The sequence below is a fragment of the Cimex lectularius genome, unplaced genomic scaffold (genome assembly GCF_000648675.2).
Source record: "Cimex lectularius strain Harlan isolate CLEC.00 unplaced genomic scaffold, Clec_2.1 scaffold4, whole genome shotgun sequence".
Lineage (NCBI taxonomy): Eukaryota > Metazoa > Arthropoda > Insecta > Hemiptera > Cimicidae > Cimex > Cimex lectularius.
In genome coordinates, this window is record NW_019392723.1 from 546,687 (window position 1) to 562,961 (window position 16,275).

The window sequence follows — 16,275 nt, forward strand, 5'->3', positions numbered from 1 at the left end:
CCGAATGTAATCGGGAGGCGTGGAAAAAATGTAAAATAAAATAAAACAGTTTTAAAATAAAAATTATTGATATATAAAATAAAGAAATGAAATAATAAAGACTCACCAAGCTGATGTTGTGGCGAATGATAAAGGTGGGCAGGAAATAGAAGGATCCAGGAGCGATGAAAAATAGGGTATTTGGGGAGGACGGCCCACTTACAAGTACCAGCAACTCTGGCGTTTTGGCGAGGTGTAAAATCAATCCAGAAAAAATTCCAAGCGATGCTAGAAGAGATTTTACAGAAAGCGGTCTGTAGAAAAGCGTTTGCGGGTTCACACAAAAAATAGAAAAAATGGAAAGCTGAAACGAACCAGGCTCGGTCATAAAAGCGACTGATGTGTGGTACCCAGAGTGGGGCGGCCAATCCTTTAGACCGGCTTCCTGGTATAGGATAATAAGTAAATAATAAACAAAATAGGCGGTTCTTTAAAATAAAAATGAAAATGAAAATCCAAACACATATACAGATGATATTACTATCCTTTCAGCAAACCAATGACCTAAAAGTAGCCTTCAGCAACCTCCAGGACTAGTTAAAAAAAGGAGGATACTACTCGACAAAATCAAATCCCATCAAATAATCTTCATCTTTTTGTCACTTCTCCTCCAATCAACTGCATCTCTGTTCCTCTCCTCGCAACCGATGATATAAACTGCTCAACAGACTACTTGAGAACAGATCAAAACACTTTCTACAAAACTTCATCTAACCTGTTAGTTCAACCAAGTGTGCCAGCTTCCAAAGAATCCAGTCCCTCCTGTTCTAAATCATTCGAACCATTGCTCAACATCCCTACTAAATGATAACCCTATCCACACAGACCTTCAAATCCCATTTGTTCTCAAGCCCACTCCATGAAACCCTGGATCTTAATAGCAACCTCCTACTCTGAAACCTTTCATCCCAAATGGCATTATGATCTCCCCAGTGAGGAAGTGGAATAGTATTGTGTTGAAAGTCCTAATGAAGTAAGTGGTTAAAATAGTGAGGAACAGTCAGGTTAGACGTATGTCAGAAAAATACCTTATTCATTTAATTGCCAACGTTTTGAATTTTGACCTTTATTTGGGTCATCTTCAATGCATAAAGTGTAGTGTTATTGCTATAGTGCCATGTTACTTAAGTGTATACATGGTGGTTCACAACAATTTCACCACATAACCCTACACTTTATGCCTCGAAGTTGACCGAATAAAAGAAGTAAAATTAAGTGAAAAAGGTGTTTTTATGGCTTACGTCTATCCTGACTACTATTCACTACTTCAACCACTTACTGAACCACTGGCTGCTAAACAGCAACATTTCATCGTGATGAAGTTAGCTTTTAACTGTGTGGTGATTAGTGACCGTTAATCTATATTTATTTAGAAATCGTGAGATGCAGTCTGGTGTGATGTAGGTTTCAGAAAAACATTTTCTTTATTGAGATCATCTTCAGGGCTCAAAGTGTTTGTCTTCTGTGTAATTGTGCCATTCTTGCATTCTTGATCTAGTACTATTATTATTATTATTTTTTTTTCATGAGGGTACAACGAGGGTTTGCAACAGCAGATGTCATATCAACCCTCAGGGTGCAGGTATTTTTGAAAAAAGCCTATTTGTAAGTATGTCAGGTTCGAATGCAGGGCCGCTGGATTCGAATGCATAGCCGCAGGATTCGAACCCGGGACCTACCTTACCGCACCGTAGCATTGCGGCCACCAACGCCCCCTAGTGCTATTTTAACATAATAAAAGTAATAAAAAAGCCAAATATCAACAATTTATATCTTTTGGGTGAAAAAAAAACCCATAAATTTAGGCACATGGAACATTTTAGCAAATGTCACAGTCAATAAGTTTATAAAACCTAATAAGAGGTGGCCTTAATTGACACGGTATGTGAGGTTAGGTGTGATCCATTGATCACCCTAATAATAAAAAAAAGGAATGAATTACGAAAAAATAACAAAAACCTGAAGCATAATGAAAATACACTGACAGCATTGTATTTGAGGTTCAAGAGATTCATAAGAGATTCGAATGGGAAAAAATTAAGAAAACAAATTTTTAAAATACACATTTATTTAAACAAGCCGTATTAACATTCATTAACCATGAAACTTTTTTATAGTCTTCAAAACATCATTGTTCAATAATTTATTGATGTCGATGGCCCACATAAAGTCTAGATGGTTGAACTTTGGATAATCAACTAAATCTCTCTTGACCAAATTGGGTAGAACTTTGCTAAGTCTTACAACTTCCTAGAAAAAAGCATTAAATAAAAATGTATTTAAGAGGAAATGGTTTTGTATCAGTTTACAATTTTACTAGGTCAAGGTAGGATTTTGACTTCAACTTACTGGAGGCGAACTGATGTAGTCATTTTGTCCATGATAAAGCACAACAGGGCATTTTACTTTCGTCAAATCATACTGAGGAGGATATAAGGAATTGTATTTTACCATATTTTCTTCTGTGCCATAATCAAACATTGTAAATTTTCCTGGAAAATTTAAAAATAACATCAATGTAGTTTTTTTTATTAAGTGAAGAACAAAAAAGCCTCAGATAATAGTGACTGAGTAAACTGTCAATAGCTCAGCAAAGAAAATTTGTTGGTCATTGCACCTGGTTATTTAATGTTACAAACAAAGGGATAAGGGTGAAGTGAGAAGTGTTTATAACATTTAACTAAGGTTTTTAGTTGAGATAAAAAGTCAATGGCACAAGCGGGATTCGAACCCACGATCTTCGGCTTGATATGCCGCTGTTCTACCACTTGAGCTATCGTGACCTCGATCCATTCGGACACCAACCTCCCATCTCAACCGCACCTTTTGAATTTTCCCTCCTTTTTGCCATTTTTCGAATCCCGCTCTTGCCATTGACTTTTTATCTCAACTAAAAACCTTAATTAACTGTAATATATTAATTGGTCAAGCGGACCACGAAATTAGTGAATTTAGTGTTTATAACTTTGAAACAACACATTATTACCCATACGAAGTTTCATAAGATTGCGATGGCATAGATGTAACATTATGCCCGCATTTCTGCCCTTTTGTTACCTAATTCTCAATGACTGGTTATGTGCCATTTTAGTTTTTTCAGTACATAGATGGTGTTTGCGCAGGACAGTGGCATTTAAAACAAATGGTCTAATATATTCAGGGGATATTCAGGGTTAATGCAGATTTGTTACTGATGTTATTGATTCTCTTAGAACATTTTCAACCATCCGAAGGTCTGTGAGGGCAAGTCTTCAAGTGGATCTTTTGCTTGGTCAGGCTATATAGGTGCATTCTTCACTGCATCTTGATGATTTTCACCATGCTCTTAGCAACTCCACTTCTTCAGCTCCTCCATTGTCACAATTGTGTCTTCCAAAAGTTTTTTTATGACACTCATGATTACATCCACTAAAGCCAATTGTTTTCCATTTCTAGCATCTTGTCTTCTATGGGAAAGCGTCAGGTACTGGAAGAAGTTCCAGTTTTTCCTGAGTTTCAAACCAACCACCGGCTTCTACCTAGAGGTAGCAGATATTGAAAGTGGGCTTCCTTATCTCACCCATTGGCTATTGCTGTGATTTGGAATCCACCATATATGGTTCGACTATGCAGCACTTACCATTTCCATCAACCGGGTACTCAGTGAAATTTGCTCCTCTTATAAGGCTGGAACCACTTGTCTGGTTCGCAGCCATTCAATATTTTTAAAAAAACTGCAGGTTCCAATGGATCAACAGCCGAGTTGATGTTTTGGCTGAACTGAAAGTAATAAAGTTCCACCCTCCCTTGGATTATAAATAGTTTCCTATGTTAAAATCTCAAGATTTGTATTGTCTTCCGATTTTGACTTTAATAACTGAGGTTATTTATTGCTAGAAAAACGTTATTTCTCAGATAATATTGCCTTTTTTGAATTTCCAGTAATCCAGTAAGTAAACCTCATAGAATTAAATATTAAAAGCCATAACTTTTTCTTTGCTTACCATTGTGGGTAAGCTGGGCGAAGTGATTTAATTGTTTAATCGTTGCTCCAGTAGGGCAATAGTTTCCTATTTCACTCCCGATGGTCTATAAACGTAAAATAAAAACATAAACATATAAAATTCCCTGTTGATTAATGGTATCAATAAATTACATTGTTCATTTGAGGAGAATCAAAACCAGTTATGTAGAAAAACACATCATTACATAGTGGTCTCAAAACCGAATATGGTCCACATAATACTTTATTTGCCAATTGAAAAACTAAAGGATGCTCCAATACCTCATGCATATTGAATAATTTTGCAAGTTTCTGAAACAGCAAAAAGATAAGTTATTAATTATCTTTAAAAAAAATTGTAATTTATTAAAACTATACATAGTTTTACTACATACAGCCAAAAACGAACTCATTGAAGAAAGTAGCTTAATCAAACCATGGGTATGATCGAGGTATGCTACAGGGCCAAGCGCAGCCATGACATTGACCTTGTCATTGTATTCTGGCCTTGTTGATCCCATGATGAAAAACTGGGACGTCCCTTGTGAATGGCCGATATATGTCAGTTTAGAATATCCAGTCTGTTTCAATATGTAGTCTATTAGTGCTGGCACATCATAGTATCCCAGTTCATGTACACTGCAAAAAAATACAATGTTTGAGCTGCTGCGAGGTATAGGTAAAAGGGAAAAATAATGGGAATTAGAAGAGAAGAATTAAGAATTCGTTAGGTTATACGAACTTCTTTTAAAGCGCTTTATACCCATCCTAGGTACTCATAAAATCATTCTATCACCAATTCGGCTTCCGACCTCATCAGTTCACGAGCCAATAAGTGCTTCCTATGGTCTAGAGAATAAATACTAATGCTTGGGTGCGATCCTAGATGTACCACAGACTTTTGATAGGCACCCGGGCATGCTTTATAAACTTAAAAATGGAGGCGTCAGTGGCCGAAACGGTTTAGGCATTTACACAGCGTTTAGGCAAAGATCCAATCCAGCGGCACTGCATTCTGAACCCGACATACTTAAAAAATAAGCTTTTTTTTCAAAAACACCAGAACACCGAGTGTTCATATAACCTCGAAATTGAAATAGTAAAGAACGTTTTAAAACATAAACGTTTCCCATCCGCTCTTTATTTACCATATCGCGAAGTCGTATCTAACCGGCCGCTGCTTCAGAGTAAGGTGCGGCAACGAGTTCTCGGAAGTCAGAATGATACAAGTTGGCGTCCCCAAGGGAGCATTCTTGGTCCCATTCTTTATATCATGTGTACTGCTGGCATACCTAAACACCCTACTACTATCATCACCATCTATGCGCAATCCTCTAACTCGAATCAAACTTCCTCCAACATCCAAGTACACCTTGAGCTTATCCAGACTGGTGCAAAAAACGGAAGCCAAGACTGAATGAAGAAAAATGTACTCAGTGTACGTTCACATTGAAAAGACAGTCTTGCCCTCCACTATACATCAACAACAAAGAGACCGATTTCCATTCAAGTTAAAAACTTATGAGTATGCTTATGACTATACCTAGACAGCAGATTGACGTGGAATCCCCACACAAGACTTAAAGAGAGAACAATTTAACTGAAGACTTGGACGAAGACTTCTAGGTCGAAAATCAGGCTTGACCGTCAAAACTAAACTAACCTTATACAAGACTTAACTGCGACCACTTTGGACATACGGCCTTCACCGAACACATTTTGAGCAAGACTTGTTTGAAATCGTCTGATTTTTGTTTTTTTAATTTTTTATTCCTATTTTTCGTTGTCCTCATGGATGATTATAACAAGAAACGAAAAGAATACCTTATTTAATTTTAACTAAAAACCTTTAATATTAAATAAATCAAAAGAAGATTATTCCTATATGATAATGATGAAAAAATTATATATTAAAAAAATGTTTTTCCGTAAAAGGCTGAAATTAAAGGTCTACTTATAGGATGGCGCTCAGCCATAAATAATGGATCTCAGAAATACAATAAAACAATCCTTTTACCTCAAAAAATCGTATCGGGGGCCCAAATACCCGTTGCCTTAGCAGATTTATACCGGGTGGCATTCCTTCGCTCTCTATATGGAGCCAAGGAATGATACCGTCCAATTACGTGGGACAACCGACAACCTTTCTCTGTGCACAAAAATGCCTGTTTTAGTGGAATTACTACATGTTCATGACAAAAAAGCAGAAGAATGCAATTTTTTTTCCTCGAGCTTAAATTTTTATCCAAATCATTGCATATCACTTAGGTAAATTTATGTTGTACGAGAATAAATTTAATATTACCTGTAATCCCAAAATTCTTGGTCGTCAGGGGTCAACTTCGTGTGATTTTTGCCGTACGGAGCTCCTCTGTTATTTGTCACCCAAACGTCATAACCAGAATCCACCAACCTATAAGCTACGGAGGAAAGTTGACAATCAGTACAAATTAGATTAAAAAAGTAATAAAATCATCTACCTAATCCTTTTTCTGGTGACATAATCGTCCAACAATCCGATGAACACAAAATTCCATGTTGCAAGATGACAGGAGGCCGCTTGCCACCAACGCTCTTTTTTCCAAAAGGGATTCTGAACGCTTTAAGAATGTATCCGTCTTCAGTTTCGACGTGGTGCACTTCCACCGGGTAGCCCCTTTGTGCAATCATCTCCGCCTATAAAGAAATACAGACTTTAATGCTGTCTTGGCAATGACAATAAAATTTATTTTCGAACATAAACAGTTCAAATGACAACACGCGATGGAACGAAATAGAGAGTGTTTTAACTTGATGCTCATGATTTACTCTCTCAGCAAGATTTTTGGAATTTTGGTATAAACAAGTACCATTTTTATAATAATAATAAGTATCACACAAAGAGCGAAAAAAATTGATAGATGTAAACGGCTAAATCCAAATGTCCCTGTGGTTACATACAGAAGTTGTTGGACGTATACCTACTGAACGGTGGTTTGTGGACAGACGTTACAGTTGATGAAGGTCCCTAAGTACTGCCCAGAGGGTGCTTGAACATTATTGAAAGCAGTAAGCTGCACTTCTGAGTCTACCATCTCATATACCAAGGAGAGGCTTGAAGGATTTTCTGGCCAATGCAGGGACAAGCTAAATTCAAATGCCCCTATGGTTATATACAGAAGTTGTTGGACTATCTACGGATCGGTGGTTTGTGGACAGACATTACAGTTGAAGCAGGTCCCTAAGTACTGCCCAGAGGGTGCTTGAGCATTATTGAAAGCAGTAAGCTGCACTTCTGAGTCTTCTAGTGGAAAAGGTCTTAATAATCCTAAAATGCAGATTTGAAACCAAAACGCTTTATAGAACAGTCTGGGAGTGTTTGTTCAGTTAAAGGGTAGAAGCGAGTAATTGTGTGTCAATCTCTCTAACAAATGTTTCAGGTAGTAATAGTCAAATGATTTCACAAAATTTAAGTAATCTACGTTATCCTTCTTGTTTATTCCCTGTACTTATAACTAAGTATAGGACAATTATATTCATTTAGTAAATTACTGTTTATACAAACATCTCCACCTACTTTCTTCCTTCCCTCTACTCCCTCTCCTTTTTCTCTCTTCTTTCACTGGAGTCCGACTGTGTAGCTTAACCCGTGCAAAATACACATCCGCTCCCATTTCCTTAATCATTAAGGTATCGCGGCGGATGTCTTGTACGGTAGTTTCTAGAGTGTTTACTGGATTTGAGTGTGTTAAGAACACTTTAGCTGTCAGAAAAGATTACTATGTCTTTACCAGGGAAAGAATAAGCATATAGCAAAGCTTCGCTAATTGCCATGGTTTCGGCTGTGAATATTGAACAGAAATTAGGCAATGTCAAAAGCATAGAATAATGACTAAACCACATCTAAAAACACCGCTCACTTTGTTTAGATTTTGATACCTACGACTTCTGAACATAAACCGCCCTCGATCATATATTTTATAGTTTCAGAGTTATTCACAGAATCCGTCACTGGCCCAACGTCATTTAACTCGTTTTTAAGGTCTCCTGTGAAACTTGAAACCCTCGACCCATGGTTAATTGCTTTGAATTGAAGAACCACTTTACATATTTCGGTACACTGTGGTTAAGAAAAGATATAGTTCAGACTAAAGGGAATGGCTTATGACTCTACACGAACTTTATGAGTTAATGCGTGCTAACAGTTAAGATTGTCCCTCCTTATATGAAGTGGTGGAGTACCAGCTTACACTAAGTGTTCATTGCGCCCGAGGAAATACGAATCGCTCTGAATTGCACTTGATATTTTTCAAGTGTATTTTGGCTGCGTTAGAAAAGAAAATACAACCATATTAAAGACGCGATTGGGCTTTGTACGTTGTTAGACATGTTTGGGAGTGGGCCCCATATTTTAACCTTTACCATGCACCTTGGGACATTGAGCTTTTTTTTCGACTATGTACTTGACATGCGGTGCCTATAGAAGTTTACATAGGCATAGACCAAAAAACTTATCGCTCTAGTTTGTTGGGCTTTGAGTTCCTCTATTGTAAATCGGGGGTATGAAACAGCTTTTTTCTGTTTATCACCAACGCGACGGATTTAGATACTGAAATTATAAGACCCAAGTAGGCTGCCAATTGCACAAAGTGCTTTATAGGTGCTATTTGTCAGATTTATCTGTACTTATGTACAACTCTTTCTTCGGAGGTTACTTGCGAGTTTAACAGATTATTAATTTTTTCCTACTTGCTTCTATGCGTGGATTTATTCATATGCCTATTTTTCAGTTTTCTTTACTTAATGCAATATTATCAAGTTTGGTGGGCGGTATGTTGACATCGAGGGAAATTCATTTTTTCTTCTTAATACTCAAATCAGTTTTCCTTATTTTCTGCTCTTCGACCTTTGTTCGGGCCGAGGAATGATCAGAGGGTTAAAGTGGGCCGGCTGTCTTATGAAAAATAAGACGGATCGTTTTTTTAGCAAGTCGTTTTCTGGCCGATGAACATTGTTCTTGTCGAGACAATTTAACTGAAGTGATCGTTTTTCTCCTCTCGAAAGAAGTAGTCCTCCTTTACTTTAACTTCGAGAAAATTATCTCCCGAGAGGTGCTATGCTTCCCAGCAACGTGTGTGGTATTTAGTGACAGTTAATTGATATGAGCATCGGTCAGGTGTGAGGTAGGTTTTAGAAAAACATTTTCTTTGTTGTGCCAACGTTTCGATCTTTATTGAGATCATCTTCCGGCCTAAAGTGTTTGTTTTCTGTGTAGATGTGTCATTACTGTGTTGAAAGTGGGTTTCCGTTTCCAGCAACGTTGCCCGAGGCATTTTCCTCAACCTGGTGGAAAACTCTAAGGCCTTGGCACATCCTGCAGGTGTGAATTGTGTAGGTGAGTTGAGCATATCTCCTTACAGAAAGTAATTTTCTCATTTTCCCTTCCTTCGCTTTCTTTAAAATTTGCTTTAATAATTTAATTTGTTTAATTTCGTATTCGTATTTTATTTGTATAATTTAATTTATAATGGCTCTTCGCCTAATCAAGGAGAATCCCAGTTAATTCCGGCTATATCCGGTATACAGATGGTTCATAGAGAGATTATAGATCAGGAGCCGGTATATTCCCTCAAATTAACCCTTTTTAACGTAAAATTAGTCTTTTTTTTTACTTGAAATTAGCCTTCTTTTAAATTTAAATTAACATTATAAGTTATGAAATATACAAGAGGCAGATCGGTGGCCGCCACGTTTATGCGTAACTGTAAGGCAAAGTTCCCGGGTTCGAATGCAGGGCAGATTTTCCAAAACACCGTCACCACGAGGGTTCATATAACCTCGTAGTTGAAATACCCTGATTTTAACAAAATCAGGGTATATGCATTCACCACTCTCAGAAATTCAAATAATTTTCCCGAATCACTGGAATTCATCAAGACATTTTTCACTTGAAGGTATGCCAGACAGTTCTCTATGTATTTTTAATAAGCCACAGTCCACTAGTAGCTGACGAATATTACATTGTTGTCGGCCGCACACCACATGGTCATATGGGAATGACCTATCCTAAGGCTTGTTAAGATAATTCTTTCCTTTTTTCCTACAAAGGCCACGAACCGACCTTCTATATTTTTTTTCATCCAATTCAGTCCAGCGGCTTTGGCATTCTTGATAACTCATATTTTTCATTTTTTTCGTAATCTCCGCTGGGATTATTGGTGTCTCTGGGTTATGCGGCGTTTTTGACGCCTGTCCGCACTTTCATTTCACAGGATGACGACTTGTCCAGGAACATCCAGATAAATATGACCTGGCAGCTTTGATCCAGTCTGTCTGCCTTTTCATAAATTGTACGTATCAGCAGGTCTGTGGAGAATTTATTTTTTAATGCTAGGATCGCTGTATTTCTCATCTAATTATTCTAGCTCGCCCAGAGCGAACATTACAGCTGTCATTATAAGATAAAGAAATCATTATTATTACGAAATACCTAAAATACTTTTCCCTCTTCAACGATAACACATTCGCCAAAATTTGTTTGAAGCAATGACGCCCACAAACTTTCGACTTAAATTAACGAAGAAAGGAAATAAAAATAGTGAAAGATAATACCTCTTCTATTAAATGTAAGGGGTTTCAATCGTTCTGTCACTCCATATTTCTATAGTGGTCAAGTTGGGGGTTTCGAGGCTTACGAGATACTTGAGAGAATCCAGTATTTCTTTATAAAAAATTGTTTGCCCTACCTTTTGCCACACCACATTCCATGTCCATCTCAAAATGGAGTGTATATTTTTTTCGCACTCTGAAGCTACACTGCAAGTAGCGCAGTAATTATGCTAAACCTACCCGTTCTCGTATTTCCCACGTTATTTGTTATGGAAATTATAAACAAAAATACATTTTCGTTTAAAAATTTGACGAATCTCTCTCGGAAATATAACTCTCCGATTGATAATTAACTAAATATCTCTTTCTGAAAAGACCAATTATCTATCTTATGGGCGAGAGTAAGTTCAGCTAGTCGAGAAGAGTTCACGTCACGTGCCGCTTATTCCACCCATTTTTTCTATCCTCATCTAAACCATAGCTTTGATATGTGTAGCCTTCTAGCTGACCGGGATTGTCTATGTCTCAATTAAGATGGATTTTTAAACTTTTTAAACTAAGAAGCTTTTTTATTTGATTCATAGACCATGGATGACAGGGAGTAGTGGCGTGCTCTAGTACTCCAACTACTTGGAGGTCCGGTCTCGAGGATGGTTTGAGTCCGGGAACCACTGTGATTGGGTGTTTCTACGTTGACCAGGCGTCCGGACTAGGCTAATCATCAACACGGTTGTTTCCGGGGAGCCGGAGATGTCCAGGTTGCTAAGGAGGGGCGAACCGGGCCAAGGGGGAACTCAGCATAGACCATGAATGGAGCGGGATAGATGGAAATGTGTCGTATGCGGTTCTGGGGATGTAGAAGACATGTTTCATTTTTTGGGTATTTTATGTACTCTGACTTGCGCCTTTCCTTTTTTTAGTATGCAGCGGTTCTGCTTCTCATCTATTAGAATTACTCAATTCTAATGAATTGTCACCATCGTTGGTTAAGTTCGGCTTGCCTAGTCTTTTCGATTCCAGAGGATCTAGTGTCAGTTATGTATTAGGTCCTTAAGATTATTTTTCTTTTTATTACTCAATTTATATGTATCTTTTTTTATATAATATGCTCAACCCAGGAAGAGGGTTATTACGATGGCCTATAGTGGCATGTGAATTTTACTTTTTCGTATTAAGTGCATACATATGCTGGGGGTTCGGCTACTTGTGTTACAAACTTTGCCAGTAGATTCTACATTCAAAATGGGACCAAAAAGTCCGAATTAACTATGGTTTGAATCTGATTTTCTGGATGATTCTGATATTTGATCTTTTTCTGATTTTTTAAGATTTCACGACCTTACTTCAAATAAACAATGATAACTCCAAAACTGCAAGTTTTGGACAAATCCGTTGATACCATTGAAAACTGCGTTAAATTTCCAATCAGATGTGATCAATGCCAAAGTTATAAACTGGAAATAAGCGTTTTAGTAGCCAGAACTTCGAAGAATAAGTTTTTTGTTCGTTTGTTTAAAAACTTATTATGGTGATTCTAAACTACTATTTCTAAACTTAGAGACAAGCAAATTTCAGAAAACGTAATCCATTTAATATCTTTTTTAGTGGTGTAATTGTTTCTTTTTTCAAATATAAAGAAATTGATGAAGGAAAAGTAAAAACTTAAAAAAAAGCTACTCGTGTTACAAACTTTGCCAGTAGATTCTATATTCAAAATGGGACCAAAAAGTCCGAATTAACTATGGTCTGAATCTGATTTTCTGGCGGATTCTGATATTTGATCTTTTTCTGGTTTTTTAAGATTTCACGTCCTTACTTCAAATAAACAATGATAACTCCAAAACTGCAAGTTTTGGACAAATCCGTTGATACCATTGAAAACTGCGTTAAATTTCCAATCAGATGTGATCAACACTAAACTTGTAAAAATTCATTAAATAAGCGTAGTAGCCAGAAAATTGAAAAATAATTTTTTGTTCAAAGTTGAAACTCTTGCTATGGTGATTCTAACCTACTATTTGCAAACCTTGAGACCAGAAAATTTCAGAAAACGTACTCCATTCATTATCCTATTTAGGGGTGTAATTGCTTTTTTAATTTATTTTTTCAAAGATGGAGAAATTGTCAAAGGAAAGGTAAAAACCGTGGTTGACGGATTGGTAAGTTGGAAAATTTAAAAAAAAATGTAAAAACTTTAGGAAATTTTGAATGAATTTAAATTTGAGCTCGAAACCGAAATAGTGCAATTGTTTACTTATTTACCAACACGACTTATTGATCATTTTTTGTACTACTACTAATAATAATACTTTATTGCAAAAAAGAAAAGTTATAAACATTACATAATATAATTTAAAGTAAAATTACGGCATGGAGGACCTCGTCTGCCGGAGGTCGATTTTCATTTGACTTAAATTTTTGGTCAACACAGAGAAAAAAAGTAGAAAAGAAAAAAAGAAAAAAATTGATACTTAAATAAATATTACAATTGATAATTTAATTTTTAATAATTACATTAATTATTAACATACATTATAAACAATAATTTTTGCTCTTTGTATATTTTACAACAAGTATAGATATAAGTTATATATTATAACTAATAATAACTACGTGTTTATTTATACAGACAAATGCAAGCTTGTCTTACGCTAACTAAGCACAACTGCATTTGTCTCCCTCTTAACCCGAGGCGATAAGCGAGCCAGGGAAAAATGTAAAACCAGTCTTTGAGCTTCTTTTGATACTTAAACAATTCACCGAGGGCATATCGTTGAATTTGTATCTATTTTTAAATAAAGTTGTTTTTAAAAAAGAAGAAACTCGGACTCGAAACATAACTTATATAAATTATTTGGGCCAGCAATTTAGAATGACAAGGCTTTAAAATATTCAAAAATTAAATTGTAATATTAACTCTTGGCGATAGTGATTTAAAAAACTTAAAGCAATTTTGAATGCATGAATTAAAAACGTTTTGAATGTTAAATTTTTTTCCGGGGAATAATAGTACAAAAAATGATTTAAGACCATTGATATTTCTTATAATATCAATGGTCTTAAATCATTTTTTGTACTATTATTCCCCGGAAAAAAATTTAACATTCAAAATGTTTTTAATTCATACATTCAAAATTTCTTTAAGTTTTTACATTTGTTTTTAATTGTCCACCTTACCAATCCGTCAACCACGGTTTTTACTTTTCCTTCATCAATTTCTTTATATTTGAAAAAAGAAATTAAAAACAATTATACCACTAAAAAGGATATTAAATGGATTACGTTTTCTGAAATTTGCTTGTCTCTAAGTTTACAAATAGTAGTTTAGAATCACCAAAGTAAGTTTTTCAACAAACGAACAAAAAAATTATTTTTTGAAGTTCTGGCTACTAAAACGCTTATTTACAGTTTACAACTTTGGCATTGATCACATCTTATTGGAAATTTAACGTAATTTTCAACGGTATATACGGATTTGTCCAAAACGTTTCAGTTTTGGAGTTATTGTTGTTTATTTGTAGCAAGGTCGTGAAATTTTAAAAAATCAGAAAAATGGGAATAACTCCTAAACTGTTGAGATTCGGACCATAGTTAACTAGTACGTTTTGGTTACTTTTTGAATGTAGAATATCTACTGGCAAAGTTTGTAATACGAGCCGAATACCATGTATATTAATTGTACCTTATTGTTTTGAGATAGTAAACTCATTGTTGTTTCTTTTAAACAAAAAATGTCCTGTTACAATGATCGTTACCTTTTCCGATGAATTGACGTCCAAATTCAGTCATTTGTTTGGCCTAAAATTGAGGCAGTAATTTAGGTTTAATACCTTTTATTATTTTAGACGACGATAATGATTCATTTCTTTCTGGAACCGTGAACTTTGTACCGAAATTGGAATGCTAATCGCAGCAAAATGGATAACAACTCGTAGAAAATAGATTGATGAGTCACTACACGACCCCACGCCGTTTTTTTTTTAATTGAACAGTCATCAATAACAAACAAACATACTGATTTCCTTCTTTTAAAATCTTAGCCTTTTTTCTATAATGCAGATATACCAAAGCAAGACTCGATAAAAAATAAATAAATACAAAAAAGCCATGAAAGAATCTGGTGAGTATTTATTTTCGCTCTGCCCTATAAACAAAAGTACATAAATAAAACAGATAAGCGTTTAACAAATATACAAAGCTTTCTGAAGAGACAAAGAAATTGACTTAATCCTTAAATAAGTTTTTATATTCCTCTACAAATTTATAACTTAACATCCTAGTACCAGATTAATACTACTAGGATTGTTTGTTCATAACGATCTTCATCAGAGAGACATATATCAACTATCTTATTTATTTATTTTTTCTCAAAAAATGGAACATGAATATATAAACCATTCAGACAGAGATATTGCTGTTAAAAATATTCGAAATCGCAAGAAAAGAGTCGCAATGATCTAGTTAGTTTCTTTTATAGAAATATTTTGTCTACTTTTTTCTTTCTTATTAAAATAATATCTAAGGCAAAAGTAGTAAATCAAACCTAATAGGCGATATGGAGGAACAGTTTCTACTTATGTCAAATCCTTACACGGTCATTATTTTTTTTTTTTTAATAAAAGCAGTTGTTTAAATTTAATTAGCATAGTTTTCATTTGTGCTTCTTGCGTCCGCTTGATAACTAAAGAGAGCCAGAGGAAGTACTTACAGAGTCAGGTGGCTTTCGCCAGTCGTCGGAAGGGATGACTTCGTTCGTACTTACGCTCTTGAACGAATAAGGCGCAAACAGAGCGAAGAGTACGACAATGTAAAACGTAAACATTTCGAATGCTGTCACTACTCTGGGTCTAATGATGCGGCTAGGAGTCCGCTGCAATTTATGTATTGCCTCACTCGAGGTTTAACGGTTATCTCGGACGTTTATCGTTCCCTCTTGAAGATAAACGCTACTAGTTGTACTATAGGTATCAACTATGGGATATGATTAATTAAAGATAAAGATCGGGTCGTCTATGAATTAAAATAGACTCCGTACCCCTTTCCCACAGGGATTTGATATCAATCCCAAACGAATCTGGTCCAAACAAGAATCTTCAGGATTATTCGTTTCTTATCATCACATTTAGTAATTATTAGTTAATCCTGCCTTAATTCTACCGTTAAAAAAAACCTTGTGTTAATAATCTATAAAGAACACGATTACAAACTATCTCAACATCATTTTTTAGATATCCTCAAGTGGATAATACAAGAAATCTAATAAAACAACCGCATTCCTAAAATAAAACAATAAACATAAGACAATTTAATTAAAAACTATTATTTTTTTTCATTCACTAAAGGGGGAAGACATATCACTGCTAATAAAGAGGAAGAAAATAAGTGTTTTTTTTAAACAAAACTTGTGAAAATATCTTTATTTCAGATCTACAATGGATGAGTACATTTTTTAAGAACTTGAACGTGGAAAAAATGGATGGCATATAGTGAGAGGAATAAATAAGGAATAAATTAAGGATCTGAAGCTCATGTTGGAGCGGTGAGAAAATATCATCTTATATAGGATCCAAGGAAGTATTTTCTGGAAGATATAGATTGAATATATAAAATATATTTTGCATTGTATAAATTCACTTTTCCACATCCAAAATGTAATTGTAATATGT

General features: G+C 35.4%; 1 protein-coding gene across 1 annotated transcript; it reads right to left on the reverse strand.

Moving 5' to 3' along the window:
* Positions 1-2,089: 2,089 nt before the first annotated feature.
* Positions 2,090-15,490, reverse strand: LOC106673071 (lipase 3-like). Its single transcript, XM_014405018.1, has 8 exons — positions 15,318-15,490; positions 6,502-6,697; positions 6,327-6,441; positions 4,417-4,660; positions 4,175-4,333; positions 4,023-4,107; positions 2,389-2,531; positions 2,090-2,289 (listed from the first exon to the last, which is right to left on the reverse strand). Exons 1-8 carry the CDS (start codon positions 15,429-15,431, stop codon positions 2,134-2,136), a joined length of 1,212 nt encoding a protein of 403 aa, XP_014260504.1. The 5' UTR covers positions 15,432-15,490; the 3' UTR covers positions 2,090-2,133.
* Between the last annotated feature and the right edge of the window lie 785 nt (positions 15,491-16,275).

Coding starts and splice junctions, on each gene's coding strand:
- LOC106673071 (XM_014405018.1), bottom strand. CDS start 15,431: ATGTTTACGTTTTACATTGTCGTACTCTTCGCTCTGTTTGCGCCTTAT. Junction 6,442..6,501: donor GTCACCAGAAAAAGGATTAG/GTAGATGATTTT, acceptor TTTCCTCCGTAG/CTTATAGGTTGGTGGATTCT. Junction 4,661..6,326: donor CAAGAATTTTGGGATTACAG/GTAATATTAAAT, acceptor ATTTTTTTGCAG/TGTACATGAACTGGGATACT.